General features: G+C 37.2%; 1 protein-coding gene across 1 annotated transcript; it reads right to left on the reverse strand.

Moving 5' to 3' along the window:
- Window positions 1–932: 932 nt before the first annotated feature.
- On the reverse strand, window positions 933–15101 carry LOC110372663 (uncharacterized). The gene is made up of 6 exons (XM_049847797.2): window positions 14796–15101; window positions 8200–8366; window positions 7592–7696; window positions 2899–3039; window positions 2190–2363; window positions 933–1910 (listed from the first exon to the last, which is right to left on the reverse strand). The coding sequence occupies exons 1-6, from the start codon at window positions 15049–15051 to the stop codon at window positions 1749–1751; spliced, it is 1005 nt and encodes a 334-aa protein (XP_049703754.2). The 5' UTR covers window positions 15052–15101; the 3' UTR covers window positions 933–1748.
- Window positions 15102–16143: the final 1042 nt, after the last annotated feature.

The following is a 16143-nucleotide window of genomic DNA, read 5'->3' on the forward strand; positions in this document are numbered from 1 at the left end:
ATTTGCATAGAAATCTTCTGAAGACATTAGGTATTTTCAAATAAACAATAACTATTTTTGCGACTTATTGTAGGAATATTTTGATAATAAGTTTTTTTTATTGAGAACTTTTTCATTCATGTAGTAATAGTTCTTTTCAGTAACTTACTGTCGACCAAAGATATTTTTCATGCGTCGTTCATCTAGTAAGAAAGTTACATTCTCATTACGATAAAAATAACATATCATTGATAAACGCTATATTTACTTTCATGACAATAATATAAGCTTCGACACCAAATCTAACACCCGCGGGTTTTGACGACTTATAACGTTGTCGTCTCAACAGATTAAACAAACAAGGCGGAAGCCGTTTGACAGTTCGCTTTGTGATCAGTAGCGGGATGTTACACAACACAAACAAATATACACTTCAATAAACAAAAGCTATTCGATTTTGAACCTTACTACTTTGAAATAAAGTGTATAAGATATTCGTGTAGGGTTAAAGGTAAGGTTGTATGTTTTTTATTATTTTTCAGGTTCCTTGGTCGTACTAATTTGTCGAGACGAAGTCACCAATGCAAATATGGGGTTGTGAATACCTTGTGTAAAGATATGAAATTGTTTCCAGTCGACGCCTGGGAACAGATCACAGCTTGACTTAGAAATATTTTAATGAAATATTTGCTTTGAACCTTTATGATGTGGCGTTTTATTTACTTGAGCTGTAGAGTAGACTGATTTGTGTGGTCTGATTTCAGAATGACGTAGATGCTCATAGATAAAAGATTCTTTAATTTTGGCTAATTTGTGCATTTTTCTCATAGTAGAGGCTGGTCATTCTGGTGTTGTGTGTTAAGTAGGTATGTTGAAATAGTATTTATGTAACACTTCGGTTTAATTTTGGATGATAAAGGGTGTTGAAAAAATAAAAATAAAAAACGTGAAAATAAATGTAATAATAATTTAATTCCACAAACATAGAAGCTATGTTTGTGCCGCAGTTATAAATAGGTACTATTTGAACTATACAAATAATGATTAAGTTATAAATACACTGGCTCTGTATTTTTACAATAATATAATTAACAGCTGTATTAAAGCTAGTCATATTTCATTGGATTTCTGTAACATATAAATAGTTAACAAAGAGTCAAGTAATACTAAGGAAAGTAGGAATATAATGTACAATTAAAATTATCGTCTCAGCCTCGAGCTACCAAGTCACAACATAGATCATTATATCGAAAACAGCAGCAAAGAAACTGTTCAATACACCGTCTGACGCATTCATATTCCGACTCAACAATTTCATCAACATAGTACAAGTGCTGGAATGAAGTCTAATACTAAAATCTAAATTAAATAATACGAATAATAAAGAAATTGAAACTAAAGTGGAGTTAAGCGAGAAATAAATAAGACCTTGACTAGGATAATCGGGAAATTTAGAATGTTAATCAGCAGACAATAAATAATAATACATTTTAAATTCGTCACTATTTACAAAAAAAAGGAACTAATTCGTTCTAGACCAAAATGGCAATGTAATGGCAAAGACAGTTTTCTATACATTAATTCGCTATTCAACAGCCAAAGGATGCAAATAATTCTACTAGAAAGAGTTTTTGGGGCTAAGTAATACTGAAGAGTACTGCTTCGCCGTGGTGTTTCCACCAAGATTAAGTAGACAGCCAAAAGTTACATGGGGTGTGCAGTTTCTTCTCGAGTCCTTCATCGACTCTCGATCATATAAACCGCTGTATTCAAGCAGATTCCGTCTCATAGAGTTTCTGGAAGACCTGTGCTAGGTACTCCAAATAGTTAAGGGTGTCCCTGTAAAGAAGAACGCCCATGTTGTTCGCCATCTCTGGGATTTCATTTACCGCAAGCTTCTCGATTGGCAGGTCGCGAATGTTCATGATGTCCTGCAAAAAAAGAAAAATTATATTTAGTAACAAGTTTATAGAAAAAATGTTTTTTTTTAAGATCATTATTTTGCGTTAGAGCACTACATGAGTAAATGAGGAAAAAATATGGCTTTCTCAAAAAGATTTAGTAAATGGGCAGAAAAAGTTTATAGCATTTTGGTTTAAGAGCCCCAGCATACCGTACTTTTGGAGTCTCCTCCTACAATTTCCCAAGTTTTTTAACTGACGTTTTAATAAAGGTCGACTGGTATATCAAAATAATATGGCAATACTTACATTAAAATAGCATAGCACAGCTCGCACATCATGCATCGTTTGGGTGATGTTTTCCTTTAGGCTTTCATCAGCTATTATGTTGGGGTTCAACTCTTCGTTAGAGAACACGTACAAGCCCGCAACTATCATTTTCAGCCCTTTGTACATCCCCGGCAGAACCTCGTCGATTTTTGGCTGTGAACAAAATAAAAGAGATTTTTAGTACACCTGTTTTAATATCATCTATGATCGGGTGATTGCTTCGTAATAACAATTTAGTGGCTTAGTTGCAAGTCTTGTTGAAACCAAAAAATGCAATGGCTTCTTGCTAACTTACTAAAACTGATAACAAAAATCGTAATTGTGATAATGATCCTAATTTCGATTACATTTTCGATTGTTAATATTGCGAAAGCCTTGTGTTCTCACGTAAGCGATAGCCGACCGACAACAATGAGTGCCACCGACGATGTCAATTCTTTGAAATCGATTGAAAAACTCATACGGATGCACGTTTTTGGCATCAGCGAATTCGCCGCCCTTCGCTGATTGTTTTCGTTTGGGAAACGTCAATCTGGCAACGTTCTTATTATCAAAATTGGATTGATTTGTCAATATTCTCTACGTCATTGTAACTTAAATGAACATTGTTAAACTTCTAATCGATATCTCGATACCGACTTAAGTCATATAAAACTAAATATGAATCGATATAAAATTCGATGCTTACCATCAACTGAGTAACATATTCATCCGGCATCGTCTGGTAGAGGACTTTTTCCTTTGGCAGCCATTCCTTAGGAAGAAATTCGGATGATTTCCACGAACCCAGTAGTTCGTCGAAACTGTTATAACTATGTAGTTTCATTGCCTGAAACAAATAGAAATGTATTGTTAGTAAAATGTATGGTAGATGCATTTCAGCTTAAAATTAATTACACTTTATTTGGTATAAACATACTTTTGACGTACATCATCAAAACAAAGGAGCATAGTGAATCAACGCCTATTGAGAACAGTTGTATTCTATGAAAGATGGAAATAGATTGAGTTAATACAATAAGTTGATTGACTTTCATGGAAAAACTAGATTGAGCGGACGATGAGTCCTAGCGGTTTCCTGGATTGGTGGTATAAATGTGCTTCGAGTGGGGAGAGCTCTGCAGTGGCCGCAGTGGCCATGCGAGTACTGACTATTTGCTTTCTTAGTTACAAATATTTTGGGTGAAGTTTATTCTCTACTGAAGACAAGGTATGTCTTTTTTATTACAAGTTACATTTCATATCCAACATTTCCTCAACTCTAATGTTTTTTGCAACTGTTACCGCAACCGTCAATAAGACTCGAGTGTACTCGGAATAGAAATTAATTAAATAAAAAAAAACTTAGCAACTAAACAAAAATATCCATAAGCGATGTTATAACACCTACATACGTACACGCGTTACCTAGTCGCAAATTGTTCCTAGAAATGGCAAACGTTTACTGCCCTCAGAAGAAACAAACCATAAAAACAAGATCTATAAAGAACTGATTTTAATTTTAGTTGACAGACCATCTTGAACTGGTCCTACGCTCGCTACTAACTGTCATGTATTTATTTCAAGACTCCATCTTTCAATTAGATAATCACAAATAAAGACTACACGATCCCTATAGATATTAATAGACAGGTCAGTTGTGTTATAATTGACAAATTGCTTTGTTTAGAGATCGAGTCATAAAACCTAGATCTGATTATATCGATTATAATTCAATCTGATATTATGCGCTCTTGAAATACTTGATTCTAATGTATAGAATAATCGATTTAATCATCCAATGAAGGTCGTATGAAAGATGAGATCGAAACCGGAGGTTTGCGGCCGCCGACGACATTTCACGTAACAAAACCTTTCCGACATTAAATTTGACTCTATGTCCATATTGCACGTGACAATGGGGAATTAAACAAAAACTACTCGTGTACTATTAGACGTAAAGTCCAAAAAGCTTTGACAAGCCAAACAATCGGGAGTGGCAGATGTAACGCGCTGTAGTTAAGTGTCCCTTATGTAGGAAATGTTGTTAGACAACAATACGACTAATTAAAAGCTTGCAAAAGCCAACAAAACATCAACAATATTGGCTTGCCGCTTATCGGTGGTGATCAGAAAACTCTGTCCGAATATTAATTTGCTTCATTGAAATTGAGATACCGCTGATAAAAGTTCGCTAATAATACGCGCAATGAAATAAATTTACGATTATTTCTTTGGACATAAACCGAGTCGCGGTGTATGAATGGAGTCAAAGCGGAGATATTATCCGTTGCCGAAGTGGTAAGTAATTGGCAGGAAAATTAGAGTTTACAGACCTTTAAAATTTTTAAAAATAAAATTTTGAATGCAAATTGTGTGTCGCCATACGTGCAGTTAATTTACAAAACAAAAAGTATGGAATGCCCAAGTAATGATATCGTATAAGATGGAATGTGCTATGTAGTCAGTGGCACACTAAATGCACAGGTGTGCGTCCGGTCCATCGGACCATATCCGAATCATTACTTACTAGCCTAACTGAGGCGTATCTACTTCATACGATACACTTACAATGTTAGGTGTTCCCAAAGGTTCTACTGATAAATTTCCTATGTATAAACAGCTAATATGTAGCTTTTCCAAGGAAAACGATTTTGAATTAAAACTGCTTTAAGTTCAAAAGATTTTCCGAGTCATTGGACAAATGAAAAAAAGACTAAAAACTTGGATTGCATTCATAAAATAATTACTATCGACTGATTTGTTGCAAGTGGCAAGTATTTTGTAATGATTTCAAGTTATATAAAAATAAACAGGGAAGAATTTGTTGTGTTCAGCGCGATGCAGTTACCGTGGGTGGGCGGGCTTCAAGCGAGAAATTCGACGACTTAGCATCCGAATGCCTAGCTCGAAACATCGGAAGCTTATCAAATAAACATGCACCCACACAAGCGCAACACATTGATGTATTTACGGCACACGTACGCACCCAACGGCCGCAGACAGCCTGTCGCCCGTGTGAACAACGCTATCGTACTATGTACGTACATATTGTATGTATGTGCTATGTAATTGAATGTTTATATAGCGTCGCTATTGCAAAGATAAGCGAGCAGATGCACACGAGTCGCGAGTGCGACGTGCGATGCCGCGACCGATCGCAATCGCCGATCGGGTTACATCGCGAATACACCACTCATTTGTTTATCGTTATTACTTACAAAAGTTTACGAGCACTTTTTTAAGGAAGCGAGTTGAATTCCAGTGTCGAAAATGTGATGCGATAATATGACACCGGTGTAGTCAAAAGCACGAGTGTTATGACACATTCACACGGTGGCTGGTGGCGAGTCACACAGTACCGGTAGAGTTCGTTGAATTTGTTATTGCGTTCTTAGTACAACGCGGCCAGTTATTATTTATACGGAATGGGCTTGACGACAGATGTAGCAGCCTGATTTATTTAGGATATATTGTCTCTCATGCGTAACTTAGACGTTTATCTTGCTTTAATGTGATGACTAATATTAGCTGGACGAGATCGAAAATTGCGATAGGGGTACAATATTTTTTGTTGAAAATGGAGCACAAACAAAGAAGCCGTATGCGTCCTTGTTGGACCGCAACAATGGCGGTTCATCGCCACGATTTGCGTGTAAATCGCAATAAATATGATACATTAGTAACGAATGACCGACATTAAGGGGAGAGACAGAAAAAATCGTCGGGCAGGTGTGTCGCGCAATACTAATGCGCAATCAGTATTCGAGGCGTATGCGCACCGTCCTGTACCTCGTTCCGGCTACTGTGAGTCGATAATGTCGTTTTACGAGGAGGCAGCGGACAGGACGTCGCCGTCGTTACGACCGTCGAGCCTATTACAATGCCACCATACCTCATACGCGAACATCACACTCGATAACTGGACACATTCGACATAAACGCTTCCATTGTTCCGCTACCATTGACTGGCCAACTCTCGATACATCGATTATATCGACAACAATCGCCGAAATGTATACGAGTTCTGTTAAGGCAATCGAGTTGCTACCGAGTTTGTTGGTGAAGAGTCGTCCATAAATGATTCGAGGCGCGACTTCTACATCGCATTATTTCTCGTTGATCGGCCCACCTTACTTCCGATTCGGAAATTATTATATTCCTAGGATTGGAATGATAGAGCCGTCATATGAATCGTTGTATTAACATGCTAAACGTTTGTTTCTAATAATTCGTGAATGTTTTATGAATTCTTGAATGTAGGTTGAATTGTCTGCGATTCCTGTGCGACAATTACCATCTGATAAGTTAGTAGGTGCTTTTTTTATATAAACTGGTTTGTAATAAAACAGCAGCACGTTTATATGTATAAACTTGATTGAGCAAAAAATCTGTTTATGAGTAATTTTAGTCGGACTCGGACAAGATCGTTGAATGCGATTTGATCAGTTACATATTGTTATTTGATGTGACGTGTGCTGTGTATAAAGCGTTTTAGCGACAAGGCTGTCGATACCGACATGGCGTCACAGAAATGCAGTGCGAAATTATAATTAAAAGGGAGGAAGCGGTCGGCCGGACGTAGAGACGCGAAACGGCCGGCGCCCGGCCGATGCAATCTCTCTTCCACGCCTGCGCCCGCGCCGTTCCACGGTGAGAAAACCGCGCTAAAAACGTGCACGCCGTGAATCTTTAATGGGTCAAATTTCGCGTGAAACTTTTGGGCAAAACCACTACAGAAATTGTATTTAAATGGAACTTATTCTTAGATTTTAACAAATTCTACGAAGGGACCTCGAAATAGAATTAAAATATGTAGATACGAAGCAAATTCACAATAAATTGGGATCATTCACTTTGCATTGTATCCCAATAACTCAAAAGAGGAAGTACGAAAAATCGGTGCGCACCACTTGCACGCTTTACGCGTACGTCGGCGGAATACTATAGCACCTCTTACAGACTCTCATACATAAATCAATAATATCTGCGTAGATACAAACGCTAAAGGCATGTGTCGACGTTATGCTTAAGTTTTATTGGTATTGGTCGACCGCAAGCTCCGTCCGTTCATTTAGAACGACGCGGCGGGCATATAGATGTGGACGCGAATACTACGCGATCGCCTCGTGCAGAATCGATGAATGAAAGCGAAGAAAGGCCTTCGAAGACACCACTCGCGCTTTTGTATTTTGCTTTGTGTTCGTAAAGTTTTCAACGATCTTTGATAGGCATGTTCAATCTAGCTTTATTGCAGGTAGGCTTTTCACCAGCAATGATACACTCGAAACACATTTCCACACGGGATTTATTTTTCACTTGCCGAATTTCTACAACTGTTCTCCATATAATGCAACAGACTTTTTAAACCTTTTAGAGTAAAAGCAGTGTTGTGTACTTACAAATGTATCCTTGTACTTCGCAGTTGATGAGTAAGCGTTTTTTGCTTGCGCGACGAGTTTCAACGCGACCTCCTTTGCATGATCTGCCGGGTACGATGGTTTTGACTGCAAAAAAATATTCATTTTAGACTTTCCTTTAACAAATATAATTTCTTAGTAACGACACTTAAAAAAAAGAAGGATCGACCAACCATAAGTGTCCCAAGAAATATTAAATTGATTAGTATTTACTAACACCATTTCTACGATTAATTTTTTCTGCTTCCATCTGCGGTCAGTCATCAATTATGCGGTCACTTAAGCCGACCGCAAAAGTTTGACATGAATACAAAACAGCTTCTTGTTAATCTACATTATTATCTGTACATTTTCTTTCATCATCATTTACTCTAGTATTGACACAATATTTTTTCAAATCCTATTTTCATTACAATGGTTCAAATCAACTTCTCTTCATGTGCCTATTGCTAATGTAAACCTGTTTACTATTTAATCTGTCCTAACTTCTTCATCGGCTGTTCATATTTGTCTTTACCTATGATTTTCTGACATCGTCTTTCTTTCTTTTCCATATTAAGGCCTAAATAAATTTTGGGTTGACTATTTACCTGAGAATCATTGTAATCGCAGGGGTTAGCCCAGAGTCTGTTCTCTTCCGTGTCACGTCGCTGCCGCTCCATGCTGGCCCGGCTCCGATGGGGCGCCGCCGACGACCGCGGTGACAGACCGCACACCAACAATAGCAGGCACACCGCCGCGCAGACGTTGACGTATCCTAGGAAACAAGGAGATATTAGTATAAAGTTATGCGAAAATGTTGCAGGAAAATTTAGGACTCCCAAAATTGACCCAGAAACTGCTAATTTGAAGATGGTTGAAGAGCTCGTCTTTGATGTTATGTCTGTAGTTGAATTTGTGTTGACAAAATACGTCAGTACGTATGTTAGCCAATTTTGGCACGTTTAACTTGAGTTCCGTACAATGCATCGCGGTGATTCATTTTCAATTCTGAATGAAAGCTCTTGTATTTTTTTCAATGCATCTCATTTAATGAAAACGCTTAAGAGCCACTTGTTCCGTATGCGGCACGCGCGATGGTATCGATTATGGTAATCGGTGAACATCCGATGAATAAATACATCGCGGCCCAGAGGTGGACAGCCTTTGCTAATTGTCCAGTGAACCTGTGTGAATCACTAATGCGGCACTATTTAACGGTGGCGCGGTAATCGGACTCACATTCTTCAAATCGGTTACTTCATCAAACTAATTTATCGATTTAGTCTTAATCGATGGTAATGTTTGCTCATGTCTGTTGTTGTCTTTATTTCTATGGCAGTTATAATTGCTATTGTAAGTGGTCGCATTTATTTACTTAATTGAATATTATGTGACGGGCGGTATGTAAATGTGAGTTATTTAGAATTTTACAGATAAAGAAATATTAATTGAAGTCAACAACTGTCACCAGCAGAAGGTGTCCGTCGTTGACGCAGAAGTATTTATTGACTTGACATTCGTTTTACTCGTTAAAATGGAATAATATTACCAACGCTAAAGGTAATAATTTGATGTGTGATTGACATAATTTTTTATTTGAATGTAGAGTTATCGCTGTCCACCTGTCTATTATTCCCAAAAAAATAGAAGAATTTGCAAGTTATTTGAATAATTGGATACTCTAGGATGATTTTTTTCAAATGCTTTAATTTAAAATAACGCTCGTGACCACATGATGGTGATATGAATTATTATAAGCTGCCATCGGAAATGTCATAGCGAATATCTTATTGCAACTGGTATAAAAGTAACTACTTAATTTCTATCAACCCTTGGAAAGACAATAATTGTTTTCAAAATAAAGTAAACAACTATTGGAGCGGGTGTCACGCTCAACGCCCCAAATTACCCGCCGATAACAGAAATTAACGCAAACTGACAAAATACCTATTACGTATTAAAATGTTATGATGTCAAATCAACAATTATGCATTCCCCTGACGTTGACGAAGATAAATCCATCTGCTCATTACGGCGCTTAGATAACGACTTGCCTCAACAATTTAAATAAATAAAAATAATCAGGTCTTCCATTGTTTACCTATTTAAATAAATCACTCGGTGGATCTTCGACATTGTACTTGATATCGAGAAATTATGACTTAATTGACAAGTTAAGGAAAATGAAAGCGGTGCATCGAAGCACTGCACTAATGATTAGCAACATTCGTGATTATTTTTAATTAATTTATTATGTATCCTTTGATCGTGAAGTATTTAAGACCTCATAGAACTGACGGCACTAATAAGCGTTTAGTTGATCGAGTATAGTTTTTTGCTTCCGATCGAGACCGCTAATATAAGGCATTGAAATCTATCGATTGGGTTTTGTTAAATAAATTACCAAAGTATGATGTTTAGGATTGCACATTATTATGTCAAAACAAATAAATCGACACAATCAAAGTAGTACCGAGTCACTAGAACAGAATGTTATATATTTTTTCAGTGTTTTGACTCAGGTGTGAATCACAAGTGTTATGTCTGGGTTTAGTGACTAATGTAGGCAAAGATCTCACAGTTATTCGCGATGATATTATAATATCTGAACTGTACGAAGTTCGTTTCTAATGTTCTAGTTTAGCAAATTATGTATATTTTTTGCGTTTTGGCAAATGGCCATGATAAGACCATTTTTTGTAGTGTAAACAAATATTTTGTATCTTACTCACGTGTTAATGATCGGTTTACGAGTTTTACTTATTCTGAAGCTTTTAAGAAAATTTGGGCACACAAACATTCTTACTCAACTCAATACATAAGTTTAGATTCATCAATACAGTCATACAATTAGCACAAATGTGTGCGTGTGATTTTTTCACCATCTCGTTAGCGCTCCGGCGGTTTCGCTGCGAGGCTGCGGCCGCAGGCAGCGCGGACAAATAAAACAAAATTATAGTTATAGGGCTCCACCGCTTATTATTTAACTAGACCCTGTGAACTGATACCGATTACCCCCATCCTTGTTCAAAACGATGTACCTCACTCCGCACGAAACATAAATGAACAATTTGCATAAACAAACCCCTCTCATTAAGTATGCAATCCTTATAACTAGCCGTGATTTAGTTGTAGGTTATATTGCCCTCTAATTGACACGATAATAATGTTGTACCAATTGGGTTACAAAAGGCGACCGCAAAGGTGGAGTCGGCCAATAACGATCATGTCAAAAGGAAGGTCCGACACACACAACACGCGTTAAACACACGATCATAACATTTTATTAGTGCTCTGGTCAAAAGCAACCGCGAGACCGCCGTCAAAAGTTCATGTACAAAAAAAAGAACAGGTCAGCTCGTAAAAGACGTAGAGTCACTGTGAGACAAATATTTTCACTGGGTAACCACGAGATGAAGATAAAAATATGGAGCTAATTAAATGTTTGAATCTGACAGTGGGAAAATGAAAGCTTTTAAGTAGGTGTTGCATTACAAAAGCACTATTACTGAAGGGATTAAAGGTGTAAAAAAACGACAAAACATTTTCAATCACATGTCGTTAGCCACCTTGATTTGAAGATATCGTACTTAACCATAATTAAAACAAATAAGTGTTTTTTTTCTAAAGGGACGGCAAGTAATTGATATCCTCTTTATATCCCCAACCACCTATACGTGGAGATATTTGAGATGAACAATGAGACTCGATCGAATTCCTTAGCCCATTGAAGAACTGACCGGGCGACCATAAAAACCGTAGATACCTACACGTAGGTAATACACAGGTTATAAGGGGGCATAAAAAAGTAGGGACCGCGTCGGAGGTCGGACCGACTACCCGAGAAACAAAGACTTCGTTTATTTTTTAACAGCTCGCCCGTTCACAAAAGAAGGCTTCGCGGCACGAAAAACGACCCAAACGAGACCATCTTGTTAACCTTTTTAAAAAGAAATCGCGCGCCCGCTAACTAGAATTTCGACTCGAAAACCGAGAAAAGTTCGCCGCGGCGTTGTGCGCACCGGACGTCGCAGGCGCCTGCGCAATCATTATGTAAATTCTGATTATTATTGTTATAAATGCGGTAAAAAAATTGGGATGGAGTCGCGGGCATCATCTTAGCGGCTCGTTACAAAATGCACCTCAGTATAATTTGAAGGGTTATCTTTTTCGAATATCTGTGTTGTTTACATGGAGAGAGAACCGCGGTTGGCAGTGTGCAGCACTAGATCATTAACGGGATTACTGATCCCGTCCTCGTGACATTAAATAGAAAAAGGCGTCATGTTTTAGCTATAATAGAGGTTTAATTTGAGTCCGTTCATCATTTTGTTAGTAGCCGGCTAACAACCGATGCGCTCGTAAAATTTGACTGCGCATAATAAGGGCGATTATCGCTCAGAGACGCGCGTGGCGGCGCGTATCACAAGATACGCGGTGATACCACTCTTCATTACCTGAAAATCGCTCTAAATGGTAATAGCGTCGCGAAGAAGATCGTTGATCGACCCCGTCCGTTCGAAATTAACGAAACAAGCGCAAATTTTTCTTGAATTAATTTTAATAAGGTAACAACTGACATTATGCATTTTTAGTAACTGTTTTTTATCGGCCGAACTTAAATGGAATATCTTGTTAGGCATTTACAGCGGTATAATTTCAGTCCTTATGGCGGACTGGTAAGGCCTATGTATTTTTTATATGTATTGTGCTGTAAAAAGAGTTAATTAGGCACGTCTAAGCTAGGATCGACATCTCTCACTAAATGAGTGACAGCTAAACACTGCAATTATGAGGTTCCCGTCTCACTGAAATAACTGTTTATAATTGACGCGGCTGCCTTACTCCGCGTAAATGAACAACATTTTATGTGAAAATGTTGCTAATGAGTGAGTGGATCGCGGCCCTAATGACGCGGACATAGTTCATGAAATCGAGCTTAGTGCGTGTACTTTGCTTTAATTATTATGACATAGCTTTCTTATGGATGAGCTACCTCACCGTGGAAAACATTGTGTCGTATTGTGGCAACGCATTCTATGACATTGTTTGAACCGATTGTTAATGCTTACAATCTTTGTTTTACCTCGCAGGTGCTTTGTGAATGAACTTACATTATAATACGTTTACATTTGTGATAAAGTTGACATCGACTTAGCTTTATCACAAAACTTTGATCGTCACTTAAAAAGTTCTCTTATTAAACTACCGGAAAGTCGTAGCGGATAATTTCAAAAGGCTTTATTTTATTTTTAATATTTTCCGCGCGGCGATAATTGTTATTTAATCATCGAGATAGCTCCGCGGTTACCGGCAGTAAGACAATTTACTCTATATTGTATCATTAAGGGATTATTCACCTGAGTTGTTAACTTTTTTCTTTAGGGCTGGGGGCAAAACACGCTGTTCTTTTTTAATCATATAGGTAATCTACTGACGTAAATTAAATCCGTGTTCATTATACAACCTCCTTGATAATGTTTTTAAAATCTTTTGTCACTACAACACGTTTCGGCAAAATATTTTTTTGTTCGAACCTATTTGCGAAAACTTTTTTCATTATTACAATTTAAAAAATCAAATTACAAGAATGATTTCATCAATCTATTAGTAAAAATAAGATGACAGCATATACCATTATCTTTGATACCTACGGGCATTAGGCAAAGGCGTTTATTTCGAGCCAGGATATACTTTTTATTGACGTTGTTACTCATTAAATATAATTTTGATAGTCGTCTCAACGATGACGGAGTCAAGTGCCTACATCACAGTGATTATATCATTACTATGATGTAATGCCCAATACGATTGAAATCGATTGCGTTTTCTTCTTCAAATCGATTTTCCTCATAGGAGAAGCCATGTCGTGATATACGTCAGTGCATATCGATTCTTATGATCTACATTGTCAAAATTAACGGATTCGGGAACTTTGGAAAACCCGATTTCTTATAATCACAGTTGGGAAACCTCCTATACCTACATATTATTTTCAAGTAAAGTATATAAATAAACAGCATGCATGAAAAACTAATTATGCACTCGTGTATAAAAATCTAGTTCCGGACTGGATTTACCCAGTTCTCGTAAATGCAGCAAGATTTATTAGAAGTCATCAACATTATATAAATAGAATCGCGACTCGTACAATGTTAAGAACCTTTCCTGTCCTGTCAATTAGCTCACTCTTAATGAATGCCCTTTGTATTTGTTTTTAATTTTACTAATGAAGGTTATATAGAAAAACGGTTATTAAAACTTTTTCTCTTAGTCCTGCATACAAAAGCCAGAACACAATCCTATCACAAAAAGAGGAGATAAATGTTCCCTGCAAGTAATCTAATAGGCATAAGTTTTTTATTGCACGACACTTAAATCATTTCTTGGCCCTATATAGAGAGCGACCAAGCGATAGTACTAATTACGAAATAACCCTCTGCGCGCCGCTTGGACGTAACTGTCCGGCTCTTAAAGGATAGAAACATTTAGTCAGATATGTCATTCCGGTAACAGTACGTTACTTTAATTACAGTTTAAGCCTAGTTAGTTAGCTCTGATCTTCGTGTTTAACATTGTAAAGGGAGACTGAGCCAAGTTTTTGCGCGTAATGAAATTGTAATCTCGATTACCGCGGCGAGCGAAGCAGTACCGACAATGCGACGAGGATATGAGAATAGGCGTGCGTTGGGTCGGACCGGATACTTACTTATAAATAAATAATGCTTACTCTATGACTAGCTTTTATTATGATAAGGTCTATTTATCGTCGCGGGACTCTACCTGTCTTATTGTTATTACGCGATGTAAGCTTTCATTGTCTTTATGTCACAGACTTTATTAAACATTGGTTTAGATTACGATTTATGACTTCCACTGTGAGGGTCAAAACTTTCATGAGCTTGTTAATTTTTTTTTTTGTTTTAACTGAATAAATATTGCTGCAATCTATTTTTCTGGTTATTTTTACCTATTTTAAATTTTCAAATGCATTTCTTAGCAATTTTTCCACTAAAAGCTTAATTTATTTGACGTTAAAATTGCAACAGTTATAAACTTCCGAATTATGACTTTAGTTAAATATGCCCATCATTTCCTTTTTATAAATGACTTATAAGGACATAGAGTAAATGGCAATTTTATAACATATAAAAATTCAAAGCACTGTAAAATTAATTGTAATGAATTAAAAAATATAGCTTACTACTTCTGGCTGCACTCGATCTATATGGACGACATTTTTCCACAACATCACTATCACAGTCACTATATTGGCTAATTAATCTAGTCCTAGTACATTGTTCACATCCGGACGGCCTATGCACCAGCTCCGGACACCCGGACGCCGGACACTCCTCACGCTTGCAACAACTGGTGGTCACTTCCATCTTCTTCAGTCTTACTATAATAGTGCCGGTATTCCTGTATAACGCACACGCTGGTATGCTATTGTGATCCATAACAGAAGATCGCAATTGACATCCCCCAAAATGCTACGATGCCGCACGCGTCGTGTCGTGTGAGAGACTAAATGAATTTGTGTGAACGCGCGTAAGATAAAGGCTAGTGTACACCGAGCCACGTGTTCTGTCGAAGGCAGTGGGGCACGCTACAGCGTATCGCAGGTGGGTTTCTCCCGTGGTCCGCTCGGCGCAGCCAATGGTGGGCGGCAGCCGAGGGAGGCGGGTCCGTTACCACCCAGCTGCACTACTATTATGTATGCCGAGGGATTCGTTTGGACCGCGTCCCGGTAGATAAGGGTTGACTTTTATTGTATTTCCATTTTTATATACCTAATGAAGATTCTTAACCCGGGATCGAGTAGGGAGTATAAAAATATTTAACTGTGGAAATTATTTATAGATGTGCTATTTTCTGATCTGTGTTATGAAATATGTTTATTAGCGTCTTACCTTTCTGAGAAAGTGCGGAATTAGTTTCATTCATTTCTATAATGATTTTATTTTCATTTGTATTTTATTAAGGGCTCGCTAAAAATAAAGCTTTCCATTCTTTGTTATAGTTAAAATACTTTTCTCTTCATGACTTGATTACTGACATGAACTTGTAGGTACTGATAGAAAACCTTCAAAATATTTGAATGATTTGGGAAATCTGGTTGTAAAAATTACGCGACGTCATGATTATTACGAGTCCAACGTCATAGGTTACAAACTGGTAAATATAATAAAAACAAATAATTCGAGATAAAACAAACATATTGATTTCGATTGCGTAGAACATTTTGCTTAATTCACCACAACAGTTGATAACCCAATTACTATTGAAACGTGTTGACCGATTGATTTGTTTTATATCCGGATTCATTTTAATGTCTCTAAATTAACTATCGATTTAATGCTCCTTTGAGATATCGGCAGTTTTCGTTTGTTCACTAAAATAACTTATCGAACTTATTTTTAGATCTCTTTGATGCTGGCAAATATTTAATTTTATAATAGGAACTGTTGAACCTTATATTAACAATTTTTCATTCATGTAATCGATATAAATAATGTGCTATTTATAACTTGCAATATGAATGTTAAGGT

Source organism: Helicoverpa armigera, chromosome 7 (genome assembly GCF_030705265.1).
Source record: "Helicoverpa armigera isolate CAAS_96S chromosome 7, ASM3070526v1, whole genome shotgun sequence".
Taxonomy (NCBI): domain Eukaryota; kingdom Metazoa; phylum Arthropoda; class Insecta; order Lepidoptera; family Noctuidae; genus Helicoverpa; species Helicoverpa armigera.

What these genes read in the sequence shown, in the direction of transcription:
- LOC110372663 (XM_049847797.2), bottom strand. Translation starts at nt 15,051, where the DNA reads ATGGATCACAATAGCATACCAGCGTGTGCGTTATACAGGAATACCGGC. An exon ending in AATATGTTACTCAGTTGATG is followed by an intron (nt 2,364 to 2,898) that starts GTAAGCATCGAA and finishes TTTTGTTCACAG; the next exon opens with CCAAAAATCGACGAGGTTCT. An exon ending in CTGTGCTATGCTATTTTAAT is followed by an intron (nt 1,911 to 2,189) that starts GTAAGTATTGCC and finishes CTTTTTTTGCAG; the next exon opens with GACATCATGAACATTCGCGA.